The sequence below is a fragment of the Cherax quadricarinatus genome, chromosome 63 (assembly GCF_038502225.1).
Source record: "Cherax quadricarinatus isolate ZL_2023a chromosome 63, ASM3850222v1, whole genome shotgun sequence".
NCBI lineage: Eukaryota > Metazoa > Arthropoda > Malacostraca > Decapoda > Parastacidae > Cherax > Cherax quadricarinatus.
The window spans coordinates 13,959,730-13,982,460 of record NC_091354.1 but is presented as its reverse complement, the minus strand read 5'-3'; the positions used below and the strand labels follow the sequence as shown (position 1 = coordinate 13,982,460).

At 39.3% G+C, this 22,731-nt stretch overlaps 1 protein-coding gene across 2 annotated transcripts in view; it reads right to left on the bottom strand.

Moving 5' to 3' along the window:
* Positions 1 to 10,966: 10,966 nt before the first annotated feature.
* The window catches only part of LOC128698180 (WD repeat-containing protein WRAP73), a 56,060-nt gene continuing 44,295 nt past the window's right edge, over positions 10,967 to 22,731 (bottom strand). For both annotated transcript variants that reach the window (XM_070098639.1, XM_053790287.2), the window contains exons 9-10: positions 14,889 to 15,008; positions 10,967 to 11,575 (exon numbers count right to left, since the gene is read on the bottom strand). In XM_070098639.1, coding sequence (XP_069954740.1) covers positions 14,903 to 15,008 — 106 coding nt within the window. In that variant the 3' untranslated portion in view covers positions 10,967 to 11,575; positions 14,889 to 14,902. The remainder of the gene's footprint in view (positions 11,576 to 14,888; positions 15,009 to 22,731) is intronic.

The window sequence follows — 22,731 nt, the reverse complement described above, 5'->3', positions numbered from 1 at the left end:
TACAGGTAAATATTACCCATAAATGTTGAGTGAATGCGTGGGGAGTTTTGAACCAAGTGTGAGAGTACTTGTGGTTGGGGATTTCAATGCTAAAGTGGGTAAAAATGTTGTGGAGGGAGTAGTAGGTAAATTTGGGGTGCCAGGGGTAAATGTAAATGGGGAGCCTTTAATTGAGCTATGTGTAGAAAGAGATTTGGTAATAAGTAACACATATTTTATGAAAAAGAGGATAAATAAATATACAAGGTATGATGTAGCACGTAATGAAAGTAGTTTGTTAGATTATGTATTGGTGGATAAAAGGTTGATGGGTAGGCTCCAGGATGTACATGTTTATAGAGGGGCAACTGATATATCGGATCATTATTTAGTTGTAGCTACAGTTAGAGTAAGAGGTAGATGGGACAAGAGGAAGGTGGCAACAACAAGTAGGAGGGAAGTGAAAGTGTATAAACTAAGGGAGGAGGAAGCTCGGGTGAGATATAAGCGACTATTGGCAGAAAGATGGGCTAGTGCAAAGATGAGTAGTGGGGGGGGGTTGAAGAGGGTTGGATGAGTTTTAAAAATGCAGTATTAGAATGTGGGGCAGAAGTTTGTGGTTATAAGAGGGTGGGGCAAGAGGAAAGAGGAGTGATTGGTGGAATGATGAAGTAAAGGGTGTGATAAAAGAGAAAAAGGTAGCTTATGAGAGGTTTTTACAAAGCAGAAGTGTTATAAGAAGAGCAGAGTATATGGAGAGTAAAAGAAAGGTGAAGAGAGTGGTGAGAGAGTGCAAAAGGAGAGCAGATGATAGAGTGAGAGAGGCACTGTCAAGAAATTTTAATGAAAAGAAAAAATTTTGGAGTGAGTTAAACAAGTTAAGAAAGCCTAGGAAATGTATGGATTTGTCAGTTAAAAACAGAGTAGGGGAGTTAGTAGATGGGGAGAGGGAGGTATTAGGTAGATGGCGAGAATATTTTGAGGAACTTTTAAATGTTGAGGAAGAAAGGGAGGTGGTAAGTTCATGCACTGGCCAGGGAGGTATACCATCTTTTAGGAGTGAAGAAGAGCAGAATGTAAGTGTGGGGAAGGTACGTGAGGCATTATGTAGAATGAAAGGGGGTAAAGCAGCTGGAACTGATGGGATCATGACAAAAATGTTAAAGGCAGGGGGGGATATAGTGTTGGAGTGGTTGGTACTTTTGTTTAATACAGTGGACCCCCGCATAACGATGGCATCACATAGCGATTTTTCCGCATACCGATTACTTTTATCGCAAAATTTTTGCCGCGCATACCGATTAAAAACCCGCTTACCGATTTTCGTCCGAGACGCGTCCAATGTGCCCTCACATGTGCCGGCCGTCCCATTGTTTACCAGCCAGCCTCCGCGGTAACATCCAAGCATACACTCGGAATATTTCGTATTATTACAGTGTTTTCGGTGCTGTTTCTGGAAAATAAGTGACCATGGGCCCCAAGAAAGCTTCTAGTGCCAACCCTGTGGTAAAAAGGGTGAGAATTAGTATGGAAATTAAGAAAGATTTTGAAGGGTTTGGGGCTAACCCTGAGAAGCCTATGCCAGTTGTGGAATCCATTGTGCCTACTTCAAAGATTAAGGAAATGTGTGCACAGTGGGTTGAACTGCAAACCTTTATAGATGAAAATCACCCTGACACAGCTGTTGCAAGCCGTGCTGGTGACTATTTCAATGACAATGTTATGGCCCATTTTAGGAAAGTCTTGAAGGAACGGGAGGTACAGAGCTCTATGGACAGATTTGTTGTGCGACAGAGGTCCAGTGACTCTCAAGCTGGTCCTAGTGGCATTAAAAGAAGAAGGGAAGTAACCCCAGAAAAGGACTTGCTACCTCAAGTCCTAATGGAAGGGGATTCCCCTTCTAAACAGTAAGAAGATAATGCTCTCCCCTCCTCCCATCCCATCAATCATCACCAGATCTTCAATAAAAGTAAGTGTCATTTAATTGTGCATGCCTTTTTCAGTTTGTGTGTATTAAAATTAACATTTCATGTGGTAAAAAAAAATTTTTTTCATACTTTTGGGCGTCTTGCACGGATTAATTTTATTTCCATTATTTCTTATGGGGAAAATTCATTCGCATAACGATTATTTCGCATAACGATGAGCCCTCTTGCACGGATTAAAATCGTTAACCGGGGGTCCACTGTAAATGTATGAAAGAGGGGAAGGTACCTAGGGATTGGCAGAGAGCATGTATAGTCCCTTTATATAAAGGGAAGGGGGACAAAAGAGATTGTAAAATTATAGAGGAATAAGTTTATTGAGTATACCAGGAAAAGTGTACAGTAGGGTTATTGAAAGAATTAGAGGTAAGACAGAATGTAGGATTGCGGATGAGCAAGGAGGTTTCAGAGTGGGTAGGGGATGTGTAGATCAAGTGTTTACATTGAAGCATATATGTGAACAGTATTTAGATAAAGGTAGGGAAGTTTTTATTGCATTTATGGATTTAGAAAAGGCATATGATAGAGTGGACAGGGGAGCAATGTGGCAGATGTTGCAAGTACAGTGGTCCCTCGTTTTTCGTAGTTCTCGGGAATCATAGATTTCGGAAATCATAGGGATATTTTCGTATAAACATGGGCTCACTAATCATAGGTTGACTCGCGAATAGTAGTTCGTCCGAGACGCGTATGCGCGGTGTGAGCCGGGGCAGCCTCCCTACCCAGCCAGTCTGGCATTGTTTACCAGTGAGCGAAGGTCCCCTCACGTGCTCCTACGAAATATTTCATAATATTCCACTCATTTTAGTGCTTGCAAGTACAGTGGACCCTCAACCAGCGATGGCATCGATTAACGATAAATCTGACTAGCGATTCATTTTAACGCAAAAATTTTGCCTCGACTAGCGCTTAAAAACCCGACCAGCGCTATTCGTTCCATACCATACCAAAGGCTAGGAAGTTGCATGATGATTTAATTAAAAAAATGCCAGCAACTAGTGATGTGAGTGAATTTAAGGCCAGCAAAGGTTGGTTTGAGAGATTTATGAAGTGTAGTGGCATTCATAGTGTGATAAGGCATGGTGAGGCTGCCAGTTTGGACCACAAATCGGCTGAAAAATATGTGCAGGACTTCAAGGAATACATAGACAGTGAAGGACTGAAACCTGAACAAGTGTTTAATTGTGACGAAACAGGCCTGTTTTGGAAGAAAATGCCAAGCAGGACCTACATTACTCAGGAGGAAAAGGCACTCCCAGGACATAAGCCTATGAAAGACAGGCTTACTCTGTTGATGTGTGCCAATGCTAGTGATGATTGCAAAGTGAAGCCTTTATTGGTGTATCACTCTGAAACTCCCAGAGTGTTCAGGAAAAACAATGTCCTCAAGGCTAATTTGTGTGCTGTGGAGGGCAAACAGTAAGGCATGGGTCACTAGGGACTTTTTCTATGACTGGTTACACCATGCATTTGCCCCCAATGTGAAAAATTACCTAATTGAAAAGAAATTAGACCTTAAGTGCCTCCTGGTATTAGACAATGCTCCTGGTCATCCTTCAGACTTGGCAGAGCGACTTTCTAGGGACATGAGCTTCATTAAGGTGAAGTTTTTGCCTCCTAATACCACTCCTCTCCTGCAGCCCATGGACCAGCAGGTTATTTCCAACTTCAAGAAACTGTACACAAAAGCTATGTTTGAAAGGTGCTTTGTAGTGACCTCAGAAACTCAACTGACTCTAAGAGAGTTTTGGAAAGATCATTTTACCATCCTTAATTGTGTAAACATTATAGGTAAGGCTTGGGAGGAAGTGACTAAGAGGACATTGAACTCTGCTTGGAAAAAACTGTGGCCAGAATGTGTAGACAAAAGGGATTTTGAAGGGTTTGAGGCTAACCCTGAGAATCCTATGCCAGTTGAGGAATCCATTGTGGCATTGGGGAAGTCCTTGGGGTTGGAGGTTAGTGGGGAGGATGTGGAAGAGTTGGTGGTGGAGGACAGTGAAGAACTAACCACTGATGAGCTGCTAGATCATCTTGAACAGCAAGAGGGCAGACCTGAGGAAACTGCTTCAGAGGAGGGGAGAGAGAAATTGAAGAAGTTGCCATCTTCTAAGATAAAGGAAATGTGTGCAAAGTGGCTTGAAGTGCAAACCTTTTTTGATGAAAATCACCCTGACATAGCTACTGCAAGCCGTGTTGGCAACCTGTACACTGACAATGTTGTGAACCACTTTATGAAAGTCATAAAGGAACGAGAGGTACAGGTATCTATGGACAGATATGTTGTGCGACAGAAGTCCAGTGACTCTGAAGCTGGTCCTAGTGGCATTAAAAGAACAAGGGAAGTAACCCCAGAAAAAGACTTGCTGCCTCAAGTGCTAATGGAAGGGGATTCCCCTTCTAAACACTAAGAAGATCAACGCTCTCCCCTCCTCCCATCCCATCAATCATCACCAGATCTTCAATAAAGGTAAGTGTCATGTAACTGTGCATGTAATCTTCAGTTTGTGTGTATTAAAATTAATATTTCATGTGGTAAAATTTTTTTTTTTTCAATACTTTTGGGTGTCTTGCACGGATTAATTTGATTTCCATTATTTCTTATGGGGAAAATTAACTTGACTAACGATAATTTTGACTAACGATGAGCTCTCAGGAACGGATTAATATCGCTGGTTGAGGGTCCACTATACTAAATAAGCTACCATGGCTCCAAAGAAAGCTCCTAGTGCCAAGCCTGTGGTAAAGAAGGTGAGAAATGTGATTGAATTTAAGAAAAACATCATTGAACAATATGAAAGTGGCACAAGTACGGCCGAACTGGCCAGGATGTATAAGAAACCCTACACAACCATATGTTCCATAGTGGCCAAGAAAAAGAAAATCAAGGATGCTGTTGTTACAAAGGGGGTAACTATGCTGACAAAAATGAGATCACCAGTACTTAAAGATGTTGAGAGTTATTATTGGTGTGGATAAACGAGAAACAATTAGCAGGAGTTACTCTTATGACTTCGATTATTTGTGAAAAGGCTAGGCAGTTGAACAACGATCTGGTAAAGAAATTGCCTGCAAATAGTGGTAATGTGAGTGAATTTAAGGCCAGCAGAGGTTGGTTTGAGAGATTTAAGAACCGTACTGGCATACACAGTGTGGTAAGGCATGGTGAGGCTGCCAGTTCGGACCACAAGGCGGCTGAAAAATATGTGCATGAATTCAAGGAGTACATAGAGGCTGAAGGACTGAAACCTGAACAAGTGTTCAATTGTGACAAAACAGGCCTCTTTTGGAAGAAAATGCCAAAGAGGACCTTCATTACACAGGAGGAAAAGGCAATGCCAGGACACAAGCCTATGAAAGACAGGCTGACGCTCATGTTCTGTGCTAATGCTAGTGGGGATTTCAAAGTGAAGCCATTACTAGTGTACCATTCTGAAAATCCCAGAGTGTTAAGGAAAAACAATGTTATGAAGAGTAAATTGTGTGTGTTTTGGAAATCTAATAGGCATGGGTCACGAGGGAAATTTTCGTCGAGTGGTTCAATGAAGTGTTTTATCCCTAGTGTGAAGGAGTATCTCCTGGAATAGAAATTGGATCTCAAGTGCCTGCTAGTAATGGACACTGCACCTGCTCATCCTCCAAACTTGGATGACCTAATTTTCGAGGAGTTTGGGTTCATCACAGTAAAGTTCTTGCCCCCGAATACCACACCTCTCCTCCAGCCCATGGACCAGCAGGTCATTGCAAACTTTAAAAAACTCTACACCAAAGCAATGTTTGAAAGGTGCTTGACTGTGATCACAGACACCCACTTGACCCTAAGGGAATTTTGAAGAGAACACTTCAGCATCCTCCATTGCATAACCCTTATAGGTATGGCTTGGGAGTGACAACCAGGACTTTGAACTCTGCTTGGAGAAAATTGTGGCCAGATTGTGTCGACAAGAGGGATTTTGAAGGATTAGGGACTGACCCTGATGAGCCTATCTCTGTTGTTAAATCAATTGTGGCACTGGGGAGTTACATGGCACTGAATGTGAGTTTGGAGGATGTGGAAGAGTTGGTGGAAGACCACAATGAAGAGCTCACCACTGAGGAGCTGCAAGAGCTTTAGCTGGAACAGCAACAGATTGCAGCTCAGAATTTTGCTGCAAAGGAGGAGGAAGAGAGATGGAAGAAGGTGCCTTCTTCAGAAATTAAAGAGATTTTTGCTATGTGGGGTAAGATGGAAAGCTTTATGGAGAAACATCACCCTGACAAGGTTGTTGCAAGCCATGTTGGCAACATGTACAGTGACAAAGTCCTGGGCCATTTTAGGGAAGTGTTAAAGAGACGCCAGAAACAGAGCTCTCTCCACAGTTATTTTGCAAGACAGGACTCCAGTGACTCTCAAGGTGGTCCTAGTGGCATTAAGAAACAGAGAAGAGAAGCAACCCCAGAAAAGCAATTGGTACCTGAGGTGTTGCTGGAAGGGGATTCCCCTTCCAAACTGCAAACAATTCAATCTCTCTCCTCCTCCATTCTCCCATACACTAAGAAGAATCTCCAATAAAGGTAAGTGTTATGCTGTTAATGTTTCATTCATCATTTCCCATTGTATTGTTTATGTACTACATCCATATTTCATGTAAAAAATTATTTTGTTTTAATACTTCTGGGTGTCAGGAACGGATTAATTGTATTTACATTATTCCTTATGGGGAAAATTGAATCGAAAATCGTAAATTTCGATAATAGTAGCAACTCCAGAAACGGATTAACTACGAAAAATGAGGGACCACTGTATATGGAATAGGTGGTAAGTTACTAAATGCTGTAAAGAGTTTTTATGAGGATAGTGAGGCTCAGGTTAGAGTGTGTAGAAGAGAGGGAGACTACTTCCTGGTAAAAGTAGGTCTTAGACAGGGATGTGTAATGTCACCATGGTTGTTTAACCCTTTGACTGTCGCGGCCGTATATATAACGTCTTACGAGGTACCGTGTTTGACGTATACTCATAAATTCTAGCGGCTTCAAATCAAGCAGGAGAAAGCTGGTAGGAAAACATGTGAGAGAATGGGTCTGTGTGGTCAGTGTGCACCATATAAAAAAAAATCCTGGAGCACGCAGTGCATAATGAGAAAAAAAAAACTGACTTTTTTTTTAATTAAAATGCCAACTTTGTGGTCTATTTTTGTATAGTATTTATGGTTGTATTCTCGTTTTCTTGGTCTCATTTGATAGAATGGAAAACATATTATAGAAATAGAGGTGATTTTGATTGATTTTACTATAAAAATAACCTAGAAATGGAGCTCAAAGTAGGGGAAATGTTTGATTTTTGCCAATGTTCAAAAGTAAACAAATGATGCCATTGTCCAATAAATGTCCAACTAGCCATTCTAATATGCAGTCATGAATGGGTTGGTGTTATTTATACAATTATTACAGTATTGCAGTAGTCTGCATAATAGTAAGTCTTCTATTTTTTGTTTGAATAAAAATTCAAAATAGAAAGCAAGAGTAATATCAGAGGAGCCTGGAGACATGACTGATGAGCAAAGAAAATGTTATTTGAGAGCCAGGAATGTCTGCATTGTTCATTCTGGACCGTATTTTGAAATTGTCATATTTTTTAGTTTTCGTGAAATTGGCCAAATTGCAAATTTCTGACCACATTATTAGGTAGTTAAAATCGGTAAATGGGCGGTTTCTTGTACTCAATCGATAGAAAAAATGGAGTTCTAAGGAAATAGCTATGAGTTTGGGCGACTGGAAAAATGGAATTAGCCGAAAATAGGGCTCAAAGTGGGCAAAATCGCCGATTTGTAAACAGAGCCGAGGTTGCTAACTTCGCGAGAGCATAATTCCGTCAGTTTTCCATCAAATTTCGTTTTATTGGTGTCATTACAATCGGGAAAAGATTCTCTATCATTTCATAAGAAAAAATAATTTTTTTTTTTAAATTTTGCGACACCAGGAGACACCTCAGGATTGGGGGTTGCGACAGTCAAAGGGTTAATATATTTATAGATAGGGTTGTAAAAGAAATAAATGCTAGGGTGTTTGGGAGAGGGGTGGGATTAAATTATGGGGAATCAAATACAAAATGGGAATTGACACATTTACTTTTTGCTGATGATACTGTGCTTATGGGGAATTCTAAAGAAAAATTGCAAAGGTTAGTGGATGAGTTTGGGAGTGTGTGTAAAGGTAGAAAGTTGAAAGTGAACATAGAAAAGAGTAAGGTGATGAGGGTATCAAATGATTTAGATAAAGAAAAATTGGATATCAAATTGGGGAGGAGGAGTATGGAAGAAGTGAATGTTTTCAGATACACTTGGGAGTTGACGTGTCGGCGGATGGATTTATGAAGGATGAGGTTAATCATAGAATTGATGAAGGAAAAAAGGTGAGTGGTGCGTTGAGGTATATGTGGAGTCAAAAAACGTTATCTATTGAGGCAAAGAAGGAAATGTATGAAAGTATAGTAGTACCAACACTCTTATATGGGTATGAAGCTTGGGTTGTGAATGCAGCAGCAAGGAGGCGGTTGGAGGCAGTGGAGATGTCCTGTCTAAGGGCAGTGTGTGGTGTAAATATTATGCAGAAAATTCGGAGTGTGGAAATTAGGAGAAGGTGTGGAGTTAATAAAAGTATTAGTCAGAGGGCTGAAGAGGGGTTGTTGAGGTGGTTTGGTCATTTAGAAAGAATGGATCAAAGTAGAATGACATGGAGAGCATTTAAATCTGTAGAAGGAAGGCGGGGTAGGGGTCGTCCTCGAAAAGGTTGGAAGGAAGAGGTAAGGGAGGTTTTGTGGGCAAGGGGCTTGGACTTCTAGCAGGCGTGCATGAGCGTGTTCGATAGGAGTGAATGGAGACGAATGGTATTTGGGAACTGATGATCTGTTGGAGTGTGAGCAGGGTAATATTTAGTGAAGGGATTCAGGGAAACCGGTTATTTTTATATAGCCGGACTTGAGTCCTGGAAATGAGAAGTACAATGCCTGCACTCTAAAGGAGGGGTTTGGGATATTAGCAGTTTGGAGGGATATGTTGTGTATCTTTATACGTATATACTTCTAAACTGTTGTGTTTTGAGCACCTCTGCAAAAACAGTGATTATGTGTGAGTGAGGTGAAAGTGTTGAATGATGATGAAAGTATTTTCTTTTTGGGGATTTTCTTTCTTTTTGGGTCACCCTGCCTCGGTGGGAGACGGCCGACTTGTTGAAAAAAAAAAAAATATCCCTCCTGTTAGTATTTTAATAATAATTTGGATAACACTTGTATACAGATAATATGCTTATATATACTGAAAATGAATTGAGGATTTTGCAGTTCAGAATGAAACCTAGTGTACTTCAATGAGAACACCTGCAATTTATGTAAACTTTGATATTAATGAGCTTTCCCTTTCCTCTTACATCAATAATCCTGTATTACACAATGAAGACTGTTGTGCACACATTGCATATACAATACCTGAGACTTATCACTTTCTTTTTAAGAAATTTATTCAGCAGCAAAATGACCCTTAAAGATTTTTTTTTTCAGGATTGCAAGCATCTGTTATAATAATTAGATTTGAAGAGCTGTTTATTATTTATTTTTTCTTTTAATAAACTGACCATATCCCACCGAGGCAGGGTGGCCCAAAAAGAAAAACGAAAGTTTCTCTTTTTAACTTTAGTAATGTATACAGGAAAAGGGGTTACTAGCCCCTTGCTCCTGGCATGTTAGTCACCTCTTGCAACACATATGGCTTATGCCAGAAGAATTCTGTTCCACTTCCCCATGGAAATAAGAGGAAATAAACAAGAACAAGAACTAGTAAGAAAAATAGAAGAAAATGCAGAGGGGTATGTATGTTTATGTTTGTACATGCATGTGTAGTGTGACCTAAGTGTAAGAAGAAGTAGTGAGATGTACCTGAAATCTTGCATGTTTTTATTATTTATTTATAGAAAAATAAACTTTACTATAACCATGTAACATGTGGTATATGGAGAGTACTGTATTCCTATTTAAACTTCATATAATTCAGATAATTAAAGGCCACCCTGCCTTGGTGGGATATGGCCAGTTTGATGAAAAAAAATAATTCAGATAGTTTAAGAAATCCTGAAAATTCTAATTAGTACTAAGTGAAAAATCTAAACGAGATTAATTGAAAATCTAAGAAGAGTTGAACCATACTTATTCACAAAGTAAATTATTTATTCACTTAATATAAATGTAACTGAATATATAATTCTTTTGGTAACCCCACACCTCTTTCTAACCTCCAAACTCTGAATTCTCTGCATAATATTCATGTTACACATTGCCCTTAAACACAATATATTCCCTGCCTCCAACCTGCCCTCAAACACAACATATTTCCTGCCTCCAGCCTCCTCCTCACACACACACACCCAACACTCATAAGGGTGTGAAACATGGGTCTTAAATGATGAAGTGAGGAGATGTCATGTTTAAGAGTAATGTGTGGTGTGACTATTATATAGAGAATTTGGAGTCTGGAGATTAGGAGGTGTGGGATTATCGAAAGTGTTATTCAGAAGGCTGAGGATAGTTGAGGTGGTTTGGACATTTAGAGAGAATGGAGCAAAATAGGATGACTAGAAGCATGTGTAAATCCAAAATGGAGGGAAGGAGGTCTAGGGGTCATCCTAGGAAAAGTTGGATGGAAGGGATGTAAAGGAGGTTTTGTATATAATGGGCTTGGACATCCAACAGGCTTGTGTTAGATAGGAGTGGAGGCAAGTGGCTTTTATGATTTGATGTGCTGTTGGATTATGAGCAAGGTAACATCTGTGAAGGGTTAGCTGGACTTGAGTCCTGGAGATGGTAAGTAGTGTTTTCACTCTGAAGGAGGGGTGGGAATGTTGCAGTTTGGAGGGTCATTTGAACTCTGGTAAGACAGTGACTGAATGAGAATGAAAATGTTGCTTCCTCTTCTCGTCACCCTACCTCAGTGGGAACAGTCCAGGTTGTTAAAAAAATTAAGAAAAACAAAATAGAACGTAGAAAATACTATTTATTAATTTTATAGATATAAAAAAATATACAGCATTGCACTCTACCAGGAAACACAGTATGTAAATATACATTATATGGTATTCAACCATTGTTATTCAGATCATCCCAAGTTAGAAATAACAAAATTGCAATAAATATATGGAAGAGCAATTTGTGCAAATATTTATATTAATATTTGTTATGTCTATATAAAATTCTTTTTATCACCTTCAAAGCTAAGGGAAGAACAGTTGAGGGAAATCATACCCCCATTCTAGCTGCTAGACATCCATAAAACATTTCCAGCTTTCCTTCATCACAGATCTCATTAAGTAACTTACTTTTATATATTGATAATGTGTCCATGTTAATTTTCTGCTACAACAGAAATTTTACCAACTGCAGAATTTTAAAGTTTATTTCTTTTCCATACTGAGTAATCTTAGCCTTATCTTGTTTATAAAGCAGTGCAGCAGAAGAATACTCTGTGTATATCTTTGATGATTGGTTTCCTTCAGGAACTGCCCACTTTTTGAAAAGGTTACATTTAGAATAATTTTCAGATACAGTGTATCAGATGACTTCAAGCTTTCCAATCTTCAAAAAGTACCTGAAACATTCATCAAAAGTTTATCAGAAATAAAGTTGGAGTATGGGTTACTAGGAAGAAAGAATAGATAGAAAAATATGGTACCTAGGGATTGGCAGAGAGCATATATAGTCCCTTTATATAAAGGGAAAGGGGACAAAAGAGATTGTAAAAATTATAGAGGAATAAGTTTAGTGAGTATACCAGGAAAAGTGTACGGTAGGGTTATAACTGAAAGAATTAGAGGTAAGACAGAATGTAGGATTGCGGATGAGCAAGGAGGTTTCAGAGTGGGTAGGGGATGTGTAGATCAAGTGTTTACATTGAAGCATATATGTGAACAGTATTTAGATAAAGGTAGGGAAGTTTTTATTGCATTTATGGATTTGGAAAAGGCATATGATAGAGTGGATAGAGGAGCAATGTGGCAGATGTTGCAAGTATATAGAATAGGTGGTAAGTTACTAAATGCTGTAAAGAGTTTTTATGAGGATAATGAGGCTCAGGTTAGGGTGTGTAGAAGAGAGGGAGACTACTTCCCGGTAAAAGTAGGTCTTCGACAGGGATGTGTAATGTCACCATGGTTGTTTAATATATTTATAGATGGGGTTGTAAAAGAAGTAAATGCTAGGGTGTTCAGGAGAGGGGTGGGATTAAATTATGGGGAATCAAATTCAAAATGGGAATTGACACAGTTACTTTTTGCTGATAATACTGTGCTTATGGGAGATTCTAAAGAAAAATTGCAAAGGTTAGTGGATGAGTTTGGGAATGTGTGTAAAGGTAGAAAGTTGAAAGTGAACATAGAAAAGAGTAAGGTGATGAGGGTATCAAATGATTTAGATAAAGAAAAATTGGATATCAAATTGGGGAGGAGGAGTATGGAAGAAGTGAATGTTTTCAGATACTTGGGAGTTGACGTGTCGGCGGATGGATTTATGAAGGATGAGGTTAATCATAGAATTGATGAGAGAAAAAAGGTGAGTGGTGCATTGAGGTATATGTGGAGTCAAAAAACGTTATCTATGGAGGCAAAGAAGGGAATGTATGAAAGTATAGTAGTACCAACACTCTTATATGGGTGTGAAGCTTGGGTGGTAAATGCAGCAGCGAGGAGACGGTTGGAGGCAGTGGAGATGTCCTGTCTAAGGGCAATGTGTGGTGTAAATATTATGCAGAAAATTCGGAGTGTAGAAATTAGAAAAAGGTGTGGAGTTAATAAAAGTATTAGTCAGAGGGCAGAAGAGGGGTTGTTGAGGTGGTTTGGTCATTTAGAGAGAATGGATCAAAATAGAATGACATGGAAAGCATATAAATCTATTGGGGAAGGAAGGCGAGGTAGGGGTCGTCCTCGAAAGGGTTGGAGAGAGGGGGTAAAGGAGGTTTTGTGGGCGAGGGACTTGGACTTCCAGCAAGCGTGCATGAGCGTGTTAGATAGAAGTGAATGGAGACGAATGGTACTTGGGACCTGACGATCTGTTGGAGTGTGAGCAGGGTAATATTTAGTGAAGGGATTCAGGGAAACCAGTTATTTTCATATAGTCGGACTTGAGTCCTGGAAATGGGAAGTACAATGCCTGCACTTTAAAGGAGGGGTTTGGGATATTGGCAGTTTGGAGGGATATGTTGTGTATCTTTATACGTATATGCTTCTAAACTGTTGTATTCTGAGCACCTCTGCAAAAACAGTGATAATGTGTGAGTGTGGTGAAAGTGTTGAATGATGATGAAAGCATTTTGTTTTGGGGGATTTTCTTTCTTTTTTTGGGTCATCCTGCCTCAGTGGGAGATGGCTGACTTGTTGAAAAAAAAAAAAATTAACTACTGTACAGTATTTAGTCATTCTTTGTTTTGATTAACAAAATAAATTATTCCTTATTACTGCAACATACTAACAAAAAAAAATCAACTCATCTTTTGTTTTGCATACCACTTTATACTAGTCCAATAAACCAAAAATATTGTACTAGTTTCCAAAATAAATGTAAAATAAGTTCCAACATGCAAAAAATCGTAAATCAGTATTTCATTGGATTTTTTTTTTTTAACACTTCAGCCATTTCCCACTGAGGCAGGGTGACCCAAAAAGAAAGAAAAAACTTTCATCATCATTCATACATAATCACTACTGACACAAACCTAACTAACAAGGCCTGGTCTCAGACCAGGCCACGAGGGCATTGACCCCCAAAACCCTCTCCAGGTATACCCCAGGTGAAGAAGTTTTACTCTTACGTGTCCCATAACGTTCAAGTAAGAAAACTCCTCTTGCCCTAGCAATTTCACCCAGAGGCATTCTTGTCATGGTATACATGTATATTGAGTAGAAAACGTATATCATCATGTTTTGCTAACAATGTCAGGAATCTCTGATATTTGGAAAAGCTACAGGAAAAACATAGACACCATTTTGGATTTAAGGGTAATGGGTAAAAGCCTGTTAAGTTTTTCTTTAGATGGGAGTTTTATTTAACATTATTTCCAGCGAATCACTGTCTGTCTGATTCATTGGAAATAATGTTTAATAAAACTCCCATCTAATGAAAAACTTAACAGGCTTTTATCCATTACCCTTAAATCCAAAATGGTGTCTTATGTTTTTCCTGTAGCTTTTCGAAATATCAGATGTTCCTGACATTGTTAGCAAAGCATGATGATATATGTTCTTCTTTCTTCTTTCAACGATATATGTTCTCTACTCAATATATTCCATGACAAGAATGCCTCAAGGTGAAACTGCTAGAGCAAATGAAGTTTTCCTTGAACGTTATGGGACACCTAAGAGTAAAATCTCTAAGTTGGGTTTGTGTCAATAGCTTAAACGAAGCAATTGGTCACAGTAACATTAAAGTTAAACTTGCAAAACTTCTGCCCATAACAGGAGCTGAACATATGCACAGCTTGTGTAAATCTGTGTATTGTTAGCATAAAGATGATAATCAACCCCATGGGCATTCAAGAGTAAAGCTAAGCAGCTAGCCTAAACAGTAAACAAGACTGGTCCGAAGAACAGAGCCCTGAGGAATGCCACAAGGCAATGTAAATGGCTCAGCAGCTAAAAGCTGCTTTGGTAGTAAGGCAGTATAGTAAGATTAAACAAAAGTCTGAGTGAAAAGTTAAAATTTTTAAATAGCAAAATAAAACCTAAAATATTGAATCTGCCTGTGGGGTCACACTGACCATAATGTTCTTCAAATTACAGCAGCAAAAATTTAGGATTTTTAAAAAGTAATTTCAACCTTGTCAGAATGGAAATGTATGAAAAATAATTTGCTTCATAAATCTCTCTATATGCTATTCATATTACAATACTGCGAATAAATAAGGGCAGGACCTGGATAATTGTAGCTATGAGCTGGAATGGAGTTCCTTCATCCGTGACCTGGAATCCATGAAGCAAATTGAAAACTGATCACGTCCCATCAGTGCTAAGGAAGAGCCTGAAGGATGCCACCTATGACAAATAAAAAAAATCATTACAAAAATTTGAAATCACTCAAAGCTCCCACCGTTACAGATTTGTGCATAAGAGCTTTGTATGTCGGATATATTGTACCAAACTAGAAGTGTATACTTGTCTATATTTCTTTGATTATAATAATAATAATAATAATAATACTTGTCTATAGACTTAATTAAAATGTGTGCCAAGTTCTAAACTTATTGAAATGTACAGCATTTTATCACAAGTTTATGATTATGCCAGTGTAAATTAATGTCTTCAATACATAATAACTTAACTCCATTATCTATAGCAAGTGACCTGTTATTAATGACAGCACTACTATTAGAAGAAATATAGTACATATATTTATCTCCATGGGGAAGTGGAAATGAATCCTTCCTTGTAAGCCATGCATGTTATAAAAGGTGACGAAAATACCAGAAGCAAGGGGCTAGTATCCCCTTCTCCTGTATAATTTTTTTTAACATGTCATCCATTTCCCACTAAGGCAGGGTAACCCAAAAAGAAAGAAAAAAAAACTCATTATCATTCAACACTTTCACCATCACTCATACCAAATCACTGTGTTTGCAGAGGCACTCAGATATGACAGTTAGGATGTCCCTCCAAACTGCCAATATCCTAAACCCCTCCTTTAAAGTGTAGGCATTGTATTTCCCATTTCCAGGATTCAAGTCTGGCTAACTGGTTTCCCTGAATCCCTTCACAAAATATTACCCTGCTCACACTCCAACAGCCCATCAGGTCCAAAAAACCATTCGTTTCCATTCACTCCTAACACACTCATGCATGCTTGCTGGAAGTTCAAGCCCTCTCACCCACAAAACCTCCTTTACCCCCTCCCTCCCAACATTTTCGAGGACGACCCCTACCCCACCTTCCTTCCCCTACAGATTTATAGGCTCTCCAAGTCATTCTACTTTGTTCCATTCTCTCTAAATGACCAAACTAGCTCAACAACCCCTCTTCAGCCCTCTGACTAATACTTTTAGTAACTCCATACCTGTATAAATTCTTATTCTTTCAACAAACCGGCCGTATCCCACCAAAGCAGGGTGGCCCAAAAAGAAAAGCAAAAATTTCTCTTGTCAACTTTAGTAATGTATACAGGGTAAGGGGTTACTAGCCCCTTGCTCCTGGCATTTTAGTTGCCTCTTATGACATGCATGGCTTATGGAGGAAGAATTCTGTTCCACTTCCCTATGGAGATAAGAGGAAATAAACAAGAACAAGAACTAGTAAGAAAATAAAAGAAAACCCAGAGGTGTGTGTATATATACGCTTGTACATGCATGTGTATTGTGATCTAAGTCACTGTTGTTGTTGGGGTTTATAGGGCCACCACAGCAGACATTCCTGCTCCTGACTACATGTGTTGAGAACCTAGGATAACCCAAAAAAGTCAGACAGAGTGACTTCTAATTGCTACACTCTTAATGATATACTTAATTGCTACACTTTTAATGCTACACTTTGTCACTGACTCCTTCTGTTTTAGTATTGTACATATCGTAGAAGTGGTATGCTGGTACTGTCCTTAACCCTCCCAGGGTACAAGGTTACTACCAGGGTACAACAAAATTGCTGCCAGGGTACAACAAGGATGCTACCAAGGTACAACAAGGTTACTACCAGGATACAACAAGGTTGCTACCAGGGTACAACAAGGTTGTTTTCAAGGTACAAGTTCTGCCACTGCTGCTTCATGTTGTCTGCCACTGCTGCTTCATGTTGTCTGTCACTGCTGCTTCATGTTGTCTGTCACTGCTGCTTCATGTTGTCTGCCACTGCTACCTCGTGATGTCAGCTCCCACTTTTGCTTTGCTAGCATGTTAAAGAGCTTTCCAATATGTGAAGGTTGAGGGGCAGTGCCAATCAGACAGGTACTAGATGGTGATGTCATTTGTTTACTCTTCAACATTGCCAAAGAACTGAACATTTCTGTTACTTTGAGCTCAATTTCAAGGTACTTTTCATCGCGAAACCAATCAAAATCACATCAATTTCTGTAGTATATCTTCCATTCTATCAAATGAGACCAAAAAAACGAGAATACAACCATAAAAACCATATGAAAATATACCACTAAGGGGAGGCTAATGGCTGAGAAGTGAACTCCGTTATTTATGGTCCGATTTCTTTCATTTTTGGTGTACAATAAGAAGCATTTTTCCATCATATATTGCCCAAGTTTCATTAAGATAGTCCAACAAACAACTGAGATCCAATTCCCTAGATCAAGAGCAAGAGCCCCTCACCAGCTTGCATCTGGAAATTTCACTCGTGTATGGAAGCAAAAAGTCAACCGAGCAACTGCTCGTTTCTGGAAAAACTCGCACGTGGATGCGCTCATAAGTGGAGGTTCCACTGTACTTCCCATTTCCAGGACTCAAGTCTGGCTAAATCTATAATGACTGGTTTCCCTGAATCCCTTCACTAAAAATTACCCTGCTCACACTCCAACAGCTCGTCAAGTCCCAAAAACCATTCGTCTTCATTTACTCCTAACACACTCACACATGCTTGCTGGAAGTTAAAGCCCCTCACCCACAAAACCTCCTTTACCCCCTCCCTCCAACCTTTTTGAGGATGACCCCTACCCCCTCCTTCCTTCCCCTACAGATTTATATGCTCTCCAAGTCATTCCTCTTTGATCCATTCTCTAAATGACCAAACCACCTCAACAACCCCACTTCAGCCCTCTGACTAATACTTTTAGTAACTCCACACCTCCTAATTCCCACACTCCAAATTCTGTGCATAGTATTTACACCACACATTGCACTTAGACACGACATCTCTGCTGCCTCCAGCCACCTCCTCGCTGCAGCATTTACAACCCACGTTTCACACCCATATAAGAGTATTGGTACCACTATGCTTTCATACATTCCCTTCTTTCCCTCCATAGAAAACATTTTTTCTCCACAGATACCTCAATGCACCACTCACCTTTTTTCCTTCATCAATTCTACAGTTAACCTCATCCTTCATAAATACATCTGCTGACATGTCAACTCCCAAATAGATATCCAATTTTTTTTCATCTAAATCATTTGATACCCTCGTCACCTTACTCTTATCTATGTTCACTTTCAACTTTTATCTATGTTCACTTTCAACTTTCTACCTTTATGCACCCTCCCAAACTTGTCTACTAACCTTTGCAACTTTTCTTTAAAATCTCCCACAAGTACAGTATCATCAGCAAAATGTAACTGTGTCAACTCCCATTTTGTACTTGATTCCCCATAATTTAATCCCACTCCTCTCCCCAACACCCTAGCATTTACTTCTTATACAGCTCCATCTATAAATATATTAAACAACCATGGTGACATTACATAACCCTGCCTAACATCTACTTTACTATCCTCATAAAAACTCTTTACAGCATTTAGTAACTTACTACCTATTCCATACGCTTGCAACATCTGCCACATTGCTTCTCTATCCACTCTATCATATGCCTTATATAAATCCATAAATGCAATGAAAACTTCCCTACCTTTATCTAAATACTGTTCACATATATGCTTCAGTGTAAACACTTGATCTTCACATCCCCTACCCACTCTAAATCCTCCTTGCTCATCTGCAATCCTACTCTCTGTCTTACCTCTAATTCTTTCAATAATAACTCTACTGTACACTTTTCCTAGTATACTCAGTAAACTTATTCCCTTATAATTTTTACAATCTCTTTTGTCCCCCTTCCCTTTATATAAAGGAACTATAGATGCTCTCTGCCAATCCCTAGGTACCTTCCCTTCTTTCATACATTTATTAAACAAAAATACCAACCACTCCAACAAAATATCCCCCCCTGCTTTTAACATTTCTGTCATGATCCCGCCAGTTCCTGCTGCTTTACCCTTTTTCATTCTACGTAATGCCTCACGCACCTCCCCCACACTCACATCCTGCTCTTCTTCATCCCTAAAAGATGTTATACCTCCCTGACCAGTGCATGAAATTACCACCTCCCTTTCATCATCGACATTTAAAAGTTCCTCAACATATTCCCGCCATCTACCCAATACCTCCAGCGCCCCATCTACTAACTCCCCTACTCTGTTTTTAATTAACAAATCTATTCATTCCCTAGGCTTTCTTGTTTATCTCATTCCAAAATTTTTTTCTTATTTTCATCAAAATTTCTTGACAGTGCCTCTCCCACTCTTTCATCTGCTCTCCTTTTCCACTCTCTCACCACTCTCTTCACCTTTCTTTTACTCTCCATATACTCTGCTCTTCTTACAACACTTCTGCTTTGTAAAAACCTCATAAGCTACCTTTTTCTCTTTTATCACACCCTTTACTTCATTCCACCAATCACTCCTCTTTCCTCCTGGACCCACCTTCCTATAGCCACAAACTTCTACCCCACTTTCTAACGCTGCATTTTTAAAACTATCCCAACCCTCTTCATCCTCCTCACTACTCATATTTGCATTAGCCCACCTTTCTGCCAATAGTTGCTTATATCTCACCCTAACTTCCTCCTCCCTTAGTTTATACACTTTCACCTCTCTCTTACTTACTGTTGCCCTTTTTCTTTTGTCCCATCTACCTCTAACTGTAGCTACAACTAAATAATGATCTGATATATCCGTTGCCCCCTTTATAAACATGTACATCCTGAAGCCTACCCCTCAACCTTTTATCCACCAATACATAATCTAACAAACTACTTTCATTACATGCTATATCATACCTTGTATATTATTTATCCTCTTTTTCATAAAATATGTATTACTTATTACCAAACCTCTTTCTACACAAAAATCACTCACTACGAAAGCAAAAGACTTGGCAGATGATGCAACATCCCCCCAATGAAAAGCAGGGGTGTCACTAGCACGTTAAGAGACCATACAATAAGTGTCAGGGGCCCGAGACTGTTCAACTGCCTCCCAGCATACATAAGGGGGATTACCAACAGACCCCTGGCAGTCTTCAAGCTGGCACTGGACAAGCACCTAAAGTCGGTTCCTGACCAGCCGGGCTGTGGCTCGTACATTGGTTTGCGTGCAGCCACCAGTAACAGCCTGGTTGATCAGGCTCTGATCCACCAGGAGGCCTGGTCACAGGCCGGGCCGCGGGGGCGTTGACCCCCGGAACTCTCTCCAGGTAAACTCCAGGTACACATATCTCAATTAAACACTCCCCATTTTCATTTACCCCTGGCACCCCAAATGTACCTACTACTCCTTCCACAACATTTTTACCCACTTTAGCATTGAGATTCCCAACCACAAGTACTCTCTCACTTGGTTCAAAGCTCCCCATGCACTCACTCAGCATTCCCCAAAATCTGTCTCTCTCTCCTTTACACTTCTTTCTTCTCCAGGTGCATAAACTTACTATAACCCACTTTTAACATCCAACCCTTATTTTACACCACATAATCCTTGAATTTATACATTTATAGTCCCTCTTTTCCTGTCATAACTTATCCTTCAACATTATTGCTACTTCTTCTTTAGCTTTAATTCTATTTGAAACCCCTGACCTCATCCCATTTATTTCTCCCCACTGAAACTCTCCTACCCCCTTCAGCTTTGTTTCACTTAAAGCCAAGACATCCAGCCTCTTCTCATTCATAACATCCACACTCATCTCTTTCTTATCATTTGCACAACATCCACGCACATTCAAACATCTCACTTTGACGGTTTTCTTCTTTTTCTTTATAGTAAGCTATATGGGAAAAGGGGTTACTAGCCCATTGTTCCTGGCATTTTGGTTGACTTTTACAACATGCATGGCTTATTTAGGAAAGATTCTTATTCCACTTCCCCATGGATATGAAATGAAAGGCACTAAGAACAAGAACTATTAAGATAAAATTTAAGAAAACTCAGATAAGTATGTACATATACATAAACATGTACATGTATGTGTAGTGTGACCTAAGTGTAAGTAGAAGTAGCAAAATGTAATCATTACTTACCTTAAAATATTTGTAGTCTTGATGCGGGATTGCCAAAACTGTTGTCCAGAGAGCTGAGGAAGGGTTGTTGAGGTGGTTCGGACATGTAGAGAGAATGGAGCGAAACAGAATGACTTCAAGAGTGTATCAGTCTGTAGTGGAAGGAAGGCGGGGTAGGGGTCGGCCTAGGAAAGGTTGGAGGGAGGGGGTAAAGGAGGTTTTGTGTGCGAGGGGCTTGGACTTTTAGCAGGCATGCGTGAGCGTGTTTGATAGGAGTGAATGGAGACAAATGGTTTTTAATACTTGATGTGCTGTTGGAGTGTGAGCAAAGTAACATTTATGAAGAGATTCAGGGACACCGGCAGGCTAGACTTGAGTCCTGGAGATGGGAAATACAGTGCCTGCACTCTGAAGGAGGGGTGTTAATGTTGAAGTTTAAAAACTGTAGTGTAAAGCACCCTTCTGGCAAGACAGTGATGGAGTGAATGATGGTGAAAGTTTTTCTTTTTCGGGCCACCCTGCCTTGGTGGGAATCGGCCAGTGTGCTTATAAAAAAAAAATGTAGGGTGAGAGGTAAATGAGATAAAAACAAATAAACGAGGGAAAGAGAATGAGTAAGAGGACAGAGCCGCAGACTACTATGTAAACAAATGCATCTGGTTATGGTTGATACATGTTCACACAAACACCTTATACTGTGTACTCGTTGTCTCCACAGTGGTACAGTCGAATAAATAAAGAGCAACATTTCCATTCTCATGTAACATCATATTTAAAGGGAATGAAGCTCTGACAAATTAGTACAGAAGAATAAATAAAGAGCAACACTCCAATTCTCATGCAACACACCATTTTTAGAGTGAATGGTGATATTATTATTTAATCATAATAAAAAAGAAACACTAAACCCACAAGGATCATGAATAGCTATAGAGAGAGTGAAGGTATACTAAAGGAATATTTTTCTACAGTTATCCTCTAGTAACTGGTGTTTGAATAGAGAAAACATAGTTCTTCCAACACCTACAAACTCCTTACTAAATACATCTCATATTTATGTCAATTTTCATACTGTGGGTGTATGTATCGTATATTTGTTATGTAGTGTGTATATTATATAATTTAAAAAAAATATCATGGATGGATTAACCCTTTGACTGTTTCAGGCCCCTCTCTGAAACTGTCATTCTATGTCGCTCAATTTTTGAAAAAAAAAAAAATTATTTTTTCTTATGAAATGATAGAGAATCTTTTCCCGATGGTAATGACACCAAAAGTTCGAAATTTGGTCGAAAACTCGTGGAATTATGCTCCCGCGAAGTTAGCGGTCTCGGCGACATATGCGTATCGGCGATTTCGCCGACTTTGAGCCCAATTTTCAGCTAATTCCATTGTTCCAGTTGACCAAACTCATAGCTATTTCTTTAGAACTCCATTTTTATCTATCAGCTGAGTACAAGAAACCTCCCATTTACTAATTTGGACTACCCAATATGGTGGTCAGAAATTGGCAATTAAGCCAATTTCACGCAAAATAAAAAAGATGCCAATTTCAAAATAGGGTCCAGAATAAACAAGGTAGACATTCGTGGCACTAAAATAACATATGCTCTGTTCATTAGTCACATCTCTAGGCCCCTCTTATATTATTATTGCTTTCTATTTTGATTTTTTATTCATACAAAAAAATACAAAATTTACTGTTATGCAGATGACTGCATTATTGTAAAAATGGTATAAATAATATCAGTGCACTAGTGAAAGAATATTAGACTC